An 8,457-nucleotide genomic window follows, 5' to 3' on the forward strand; every position below is an offset into this window, starting at 1 on the left:
TAATTTACGAATTAGGCAAGCCTGCATCAAGTCGGATCACTATCAAAGGAGCTCACCAAGGAGGGGTTTATGGAATAGCTTTCATCGATGAGAACAGTTTGGCTAGTGCAGGGGACGATGCTTGTGTCCGCGTGTGGACATGTTTTTTTATGGAATAGCTTTCATTGATGAGTAACAATTAATAGTATCAGATCGAAACTGGTCATACACCCATAAATTAAAACACAATTTCCATAAACACATGTTTTTTAAAAAATTTATTTTGTATTTTACAAAGGCATGCACACTAAGCACACCATTTTAGAGATAGTTGAATTGATTATGACAGAATAAAATTGTAAAAGTAGATAAGATTTGAATCTTGATGAAGTCAAGATAATGTTCTTTTTTATCGTGGTCAATTGCAACTTCTCAATTTACTTTTTTATAGATGGTTGTCAAGCCAATTGTGTAGGATCGTTGGATGGCAGATTTCACCTTATACAATTAGTGGAGTTTTTGCATATGTTAGAAATCGACACCTGTATCGTCTTGTAGGAACCATATGCTTTAATCATGTTGGCAAATATGAGCTCAACAAATGAAGATGATCATGTACAATGGTAATGATGATCGAGCACAAAGACAACAATGATCAGGGGAGCAACGATGATCGATTATCAAGATGTTGGTATGCAATGTGACAAGGTTGAATGGGCACAAGGAGGATGGCAATTGAAGTGTTGATGATGTTTGGCACAAAGACCAATAAAGTGCGTGAGGAACATTAGGAATTCAAAAATCGGACTAGTCAAAGTCAATCTGTTTCAGTCAAAGCCAAATCTAATCTAGAGAATCAAATTAGTCGGGTTTGTTCTCAATACCCAAGGAACTTAGAGTGACTCAGTCACACTTGATAACCCTCAATTTGATCAGATCCGACATCTCTTAGCTCAGCTGACAATTCTCATATCAGTTGCGCTCGATATCTCTCAGCTTGATCGACAATCCTCACCTCAATCGACCACCCTCAACTCGTCTGCAGCTACGTCCAACATCTCCCAGTTCGGCTAACAACCCTCATTTCGGCCGCATCGACACCCCTCACACTGAGCCTGTTAACTCCTTCACACACAACTACATCCTGGGACCATTTACTTGGTTATTTCTTGCACCAAATATGAAAAATGTAAGAGGACGTAGCACTATTCTACTTGCATCACGATAAAAGCAAAGAACATGGGGCAACGTAACTGCCTCCCCCACGATCGAAATGTGGTTGGTAACGGTGTGGGCAAAGGAAATGTGAAGATCAATACTAATATAAAAGAATCTCTTACTAACTTGGATGTCAGAGTGACTCTGTCGAGATCCGCCTTAACCCCATTCTAATCTAATTTTCTCAATCCTTCAGGTCCAAAAATCCTTTCCTTAGCCAAAGCCGAATCATCACAACCATCTTCACCTAATCTCATGTGGTTCGTTCATCTACGATCTTTGATCGGAAGGTATTGGATGGCATGTAGTAGTGAGTTCATCAAAGCACTAGTGGGATGAGGATGAGTGCAATAATAATGAGGAGAGTATTTTTAGTAGTTACATGGTGGAAAAATGAAAAGGCTTGCTGGTGAAGGAATGATTTGAATAGAACAAATTTATGATTCCATACGATCATTACTCGTGCTTGCGCTTCGGTTTTCATTAAACAATGAAATGAACGACGAAGTACAACCATTTCTCACCGAGTGTAAATATTTTTTTTCTCAGCGAAGCTGAGACAATGCCCTCTTTCATCGTAGTCAACAACAACTTCTTAATTTACCTCTTCACACATAATCGTGGAGCCGACTGTGTGGAGCCGTTGGGGACACACTAGCACCCTTCAGCGAGGGTTCTTCCGGTGGCTGAATTCCAGATTAAGGATAAAACCAATAACTGGAGCAATCTGGGATGGGCTCAACTAATTTTGAAAACAATGAAAAAAATCGAGAGCTATGTAAATTTCATCAAAAACACTAATGCTGCTTCAGAAAGGTTTCTAGAAAAAAAATGATCAAACAACATCAGAATGTCAAGTACCTTGAACTCTACGTATACCCAAAAGGGAACGGTGGAGAATTTGCAAATTTTAGGAAAAAAAAGAAGAGAGGATATTACAGATTGAGACTAAATATCAAATTAAAACTACAGACTAGAGATCAAGAGCATAAATTTCAGAACAGAAGAAGAAGAGAGGATATTGCAGATTTAAGCTTAAACACCATATTAGAACTACAGAGTGGAGATGCATCATCTACTACTTCATGGATGAACTGATTATCAGACTTACGTAAAAACATTTTCAGTTTTAACTGAGAGAGGATTAGATGTATGCTTACATCCACAGAAACTGGTAGGTAAAGTCTTGTAGCGAAAGCTAATAAACTGAGTCATCCTGACTGCCCAATCTAGCACATCTATTATGCTTACTAGATTGGGTTTAAGATTTACTGATCCTTTCATAACCCTCTTGCTCTTATATATCTATGCTTGTTCATTTCAAACAGATGAACACAAAACAAAAGGATAACGCAACCATCAAGCTGTCTCAATCCATGAAAATCCACCTCTTTGATTTGATTTTTCTACTCAACCAATGCCGTGTAAAATTCATTATAATTTTTATTCAAAACTAAGCACAGATACAGTCGGCTTGATATTACCGAACATCTTAATATAACTTATCATAAAAAAAGGCACATATGTTTAACTACGTTGATCGACAACTATTCTGCTATTATTGAACTCCTTAGAACTTATAAAAAGGGCAACTTGATATATGAAATTTTCACCAAATCCGCTAATTCAGTGTCCTAGGGAAGCATAGGACTCAAATTTGTGACCACCAGATCACACTATAGTAACTTTATCCATCAAAGCTCCCTTTCTCCTCAAAACCCATATTAAAACAAAATATAAAAGACAATAAATAGGTTCAGTGCAAGTCACAATTACATGGACGCCAAAAGTTGCATGGTCCATTTGAATAAATCAACTGTTATGGGTGGTTGTCGGTATAGATAGACAGAGCTGATCGAGCGGCTTGACATCCGACCCGACTCTCGTGTCAGTCCGTTTCTATCGACCCTAAGGCTGGCCTAAGTCAGTCCTTGACTCAGGATCCCTTTATCCGGGAGCCGAGTCTCTCTATATCCGGATGCGTTTTGAATATGAAATACGAAGCCGACTCCTTGGTGTCCAAGGCACAATCCAGAGCCGAATCCTCCTGCGAGTCGAGTGCTCTCTCAATCCGAATCCTCTCTCTTGAGCCGAATCCTCCCGCGAGCCGAGTCCTCCCTCAAGCCGAATCCTCCCTCGGGACGATTCCTTATTCGAGTCTCATCTGGACGCCAATCCAAACGTTAGTAGTCGGCTTGGTGCTTTTACCCGCATTTGGCTCACGCCAAACAGTTATCACACTGAACATCAAATATATAAATAAATATTTTACATAAAAAATATTTAATTTGATTATGATAAAAAAAATACAGTTATAACTTTCTTACATATTATATTAATGTGACTAACGAAGGCAATCATACTCTATTCCCTCATATTTTCCAAAGTGTCAAAGAAGCAGATTAGGAGCGTATTAAAGAAGCAAATTAGAGACCGCCGTGGACTCGAAATTTCAGTTCTAACTTGGACGGCTCTCTACCCGCCCCCGACGCTAGCCACTTGAAACAGCCAAATGAGAATATGGCATTATGTTCATCACTCTCTTATCTCCAAGCCTCTTTATTCATAATTTTACTAAAAAAAAAAAAAAGACAAATCCCAGTCAATTTCATGAACTCAATTCCTCACATAATTTTACTCAAACTCTTAAATAGATAAGTCAAATTAAAAATTATATTAATTTAAAAATAATTAAAATATAAAATTATCTAACTAAACATCAAATATATAAATAAATTTAATTTGATTATGAAAAAAAATAGAGTTATAGCTTTCTTTCATATTATATTAATGAGACTAACGAAGGCAATCATACTCTATTATTCCCTCATGTTTTCCAAAGTATCAAAGAAGCAGATCAGGAATGGGATGAGTATTCGGTTAAAATCGAATTAAATCGAATTGAATAAATCGTAAATCGAATAAATTGATTATTTTCGAATCGATCAAATTTTCCAATAAAAATCGAACAAATCAAACCGATATTTTATCGGTTAATTCGATTTTTAACCGAATTAACTGAATTTTTTAAATATTATAAAAATTTTACTAATTAATTAAGGATTTATAAATTTATTTACTTAAAATTTATAAATTATTTTTTTTAAATTTGAATAATTCAGTTTATTCGATTTAATCGAATAAGAAATTTTAAAATCGAAATCGAATGAATTAACTGAATTAATTAATTTTAAAAAATAATTAAAAATTTAAAATAATCAAATTAAATTTTTTAATTCAATCAGTATTTAATTAAAGTTTTATTCACTCCTAATCATATTCAAGAAGCACATTAGAGACCGCGTGGACTCCAAATTTCAGTTCTAATTCTACGGATCTCTACCCGCCCCACGCCGGCTACTTGAAACAGTCACATCACATGCGATATATTCCAATCTAACAAACATTTTCAACAAAATGACCAATTGAATTGAGGAAAAGAAGCCCCCAAATATAGACGGGGAAAATACGCCCCCAAATATAGATCGAGCAGATTTAGAGTAGAAGACAAAAGTTTAAATTTCAGTAAAATATAATGTTACGGTCGTAAGGATACGGAGGCGGATTGGATCGCGAGGGGCACCCGAACCGAGTCAACAGTCTTCAAGCGTACGACCGGGGCCCTGCAACCCGAATTCGAATCCCTGGGTAGCTCCCTGAAGGGGCTCGACCCGGGTCCGAAAGGCCAGTTCGTCATTAAAGGATTCGGAGGACATCGATGAGCCGACTCCTCACCAGCCCGATAGATAACACTACCGAGTCGACTACTCATCAGTTTGCCGAGTAACATCTCCGAGCCGACTCCTCGCCAGGCCGCCAGTCAACGTCTTCGAGTCACCCGAGCCAATCCCCCCACCTCATGCTTCCCTATCCCATCGACCACTCATCCGTTTGTACTGTAGTTTGACATTCCCCTGCCAGGTATGTCAATCCGTCGTCCGAAGTACGTCTCCGTCACGGAAAGTACGATCACCTGTCCTCCGCAGTTCGCGCGCCACTCCCCTACTCGTACGGCCCTCACCCCAGGAGTAACCCTCACCTCACTTTCTCCGTGGTACGGTGTTCGTCTCCGATATATAAGGAGAACCCCCCTCAGCGGGGGAGGTATGCATTCTCTATTCTCTAGTCACTTTCCTTTAACTTCCTTTTCACCTCCAGAAGCTGACTTAGGCATCGGAGTGGTCGCGCCGGTCATCCCGGCCTTCCTTCTCACGGTGTCTGTATTCGCAAGTCCCCGGTGATCCTTAGTGTCTCCACCCACCTTCATTCCGGAGTGGTGCTGAGAAAAGGTCGCGCATCCAGAAGCTACTATTGACGGGAACATATAAGATTAATTATAATTTTTTAATTTATTTTTTTTATAGATAATCATGAAATTTATTGTGTGAGAGAGCAGAGTATTATTTTTTTTTAAATAAAAATTAGGAAACTTGTATTCCAAACCGTCGACAATAGCCGCTTGATCCTTGTCGAACAAGCAATTAGCACCACCGCCTTTATAACCTCCTCTGCTTCGATTCCCTTCCAATCCTCTCCAAGAGGCGGAGGCGGTGGCGGTGGCGGTGGCGGTGGCGGTGGCGGAGTTAATATGGCCACCACCAAAACCTTTTTCTCCACCGCTGTCTCTATCGCCGCCTCCGCCGTCCTCGTCCGCACCATCGCCAACGACCTCATCCCCGATGACCTGCGGGACTATCTGTCCACCTCATTCGCAGCTCTCTTTGGTCGACTCTCCTCTGTTATCACCGTCGTCGTCGACGAGTTCGACGGCTTCGTGTCGAACAAGATGTTCAAGGCTGCTGAGATCTACGTCGGCGGCCTCAGCCAAGTCGCCTCCTCCACTCGCCGCCTCCGCGTCGGCTGGCCGGAGGAAGAAGACTCCGACGCGCTCCGGGTCACGATGGAGAGCGGCGAGGAAGTGGTCGACGTGCACGAGGGTGTGCGCTACACGTGGCGCCTGGTTCTGCTTCAGCAGAACGCCGCCCTCTCCTCCCGCCGCCGCCAAGGCAACTACCGGTACGACGGGGAGGAGGTGCCGCTGCGTCAGGAGCGGTCGTTCGAGGTGAGCTGCCACAAGCGGCACAAGGAGGCGTGCCTGAAATCGTACCTTCCTCACGTGCTGGAGCGGTCGAAGGCGATGCGGGAGGAGGAGCGGACGCGTAAGCTGTACACGAACGAGTACCTGGATTGGAGAGAGGCGACTCTGCGGCACCCGGGGAGCTTCGCAACGCTGGCGATGGAGGAGGAGATGAAGCGGGCGGTGGTGGAAGATCTGGAGCGGTTCGCGAGGCGGAAGGAGTACTACCGGAAGATAGGGAGGGCGTGGAAGCGGGGATACTTGCTGTACGGGCCGCCTGGGACTGGCAAGTCGTCGCTGATTGCGGCGATGGCCAACTTTTTACACTTCGATGTCTATGATTTGGGGTTGTCGGAGGTGGACTCCAACTCGGAGTTACGAACGCTGATGATGTCGACGACGAACAGGTCAATACTAGTTGTGGAGGACATCGACTGCTCCATGGAGATGCAGCAGAACAGAGAAGACAAAACGACGACAACACCCGCAGCCGAGGAGGATCGAGAAAAGGTAATCGAGAATCATATAAAAGAGACACCTTTTTCTTCTTTTTATCATGTAGAAATTAAACAAAATCTAAATGATCGTTGTTACAGGTGACTCTTTCTGGGCTGCTGAACTTTGTGGATGGGCTATGGTCGAGCGCCGCCGACGAAAGGATCATCGTCTTCACCACCAACTACAAGGATCGACTGGACCCGGCGTTGCTTCGGCCGGGTCGGATGGACATGCACATCCACATGGGCTATTGCACACCCTGCGGCTTCCGAATCCTAGCTTCGAACTACCACTCGGTCGACGACCACTCGCTCTTCCCCGAGATCGAAGCGCTGATCCAGGAGGTGGATGTCTCACCGGCGGAGGTTGCGGGGGAGCTCATGAGGAGCGAAGAAGCAGATGAAGCATTCCAAGGGCTCATCAAGCTCCTTCACATCAAAAGAAAGGAGAAAACTGATAATGCCATTAAAGAATCAGATTAACAATTAATACTATTAGATCCAAACTGGTCATATACCCACAAATTAAAACACAATTTTCATAAACACATGTTTTTTTTTTAAATTTTATTTGGTATTTTACAAAGGACGTACAATTTATTGCTTAACCAGTTTGTCAAAATGAAATGATGAGTGTTCACTCAATGCACACTATGCACATTGCTGCTCTGAGCTTCTCTCTCTTGGTTATTATAATGGTGATTATAGGATTTAGGGATATAATTGAATTGATTATGACGGAATAAAATTATAAAAGTAGATAAGAGTTTGAATTTTGATGAAGTTGAAATAATATTCTTTTTCGTCGTGGTTCATTGTAACTTCTCAATTTATTTCTTTATAGATGGTTGTCGAGCCGATTGTAACCAATAATTAACATGTCATCAACATATAACAGGAGAATTATAAAGTCACCTTCAGAAAATTTCTTCATAAATACACAATGATCACAAGTAGTCTTACTGTACCCATTTGCTTCCATGAAAGAATCAAATTTCTTGTACCACTGTCTTGGCGCTTGTTTAAGCCCGTATAAACTCTTTCTCAACCTGCAAACAAGATTTTCCTTACCTTTAACTTTAAAGCCTTGAGGCTGCTCCATATAAATCTCCTCCTCCAAGTCACCATGGAGAAATGCAGTCTTCACATCAAGCTGCTCAATCTCCAAATCCAGACTAGCTGCTAATCCCAAAACAACTCGGATAGAGCTCATCTTCACAACAGGTGAGAAAATCTCATCAAAGTCAATTCCCTTTATTTGACCAAATCCCTTCACAACCAATCTTGCCTTGTACCTTGGTTGCAAAATATTCTCTTCAGTCTTCAATCTGAACACCCATTTATTCTTCAATGCTCTCTTGCCCTCAGGCAACTCCATTAAGTCATAGGTGTGATTCTCATGCAAGGAATCTATCTCATCTTGCATAGCAGCTAACCACTCACTTTTCTTTTCGTGAGACAAAACCTCCTCATAAGTCTCTGGTTCTCCCCCATCAGTCAGCATCACATAATCGTTGGTGGAGTATCTTGTAGAAGGTTGTCTCTCTCTTGTGCTTCTTCTTATAATCTGATGATCAACTGGCATTTCATTTGGGTTCTCTTGAACTGACTCACCATCAGCTAAAGTCGGATCATCAACAGGTACATGATTATTATTATCAATAGAAACCATAGGTGGACGCACCA

The 8,457-nt window shown here is 41.7% G+C and overlaps 1 protein-coding gene across 1 annotated transcript; it reads left to right on the forward strand.

Moving 5' to 3' along the window:
• Positions 1–5,751: 5,751 nt before the first annotated feature.
• LOC141830135 (AAA-ATPase At3g50940-like) lies at positions 5,752–7,287 on the forward strand. Its single transcript, XM_074717621.1, has 2 exons — positions 5,752–6,784; positions 6,871–7,287. The coding sequence occupies exons 1-2, from the start codon at positions 5,786–5,788 to the stop codon at positions 7,252–7,254; spliced, it is 1,383 nt and encodes a 460-aa protein (XP_074573722.1). The 5' UTR covers positions 5,752–5,785; the 3' UTR covers positions 7,255–7,287.
• Positions 7,288–8,457: the final 1,170 nt, after the last annotated feature.

The sequence above is a fragment of the Curcuma longa genome, chromosome 5 (assembly GCF_044706935.1).
Source record: "Curcuma longa cultivar G26 ecotype Majalengka, Jawa Barat chromosome 5, ITB_CL_G26_1.1, whole genome shotgun sequence".
Lineage (NCBI taxonomy): Eukaryota > Viridiplantae > Streptophyta > Magnoliopsida > Zingiberales > Zingiberaceae > Curcuma > Curcuma longa.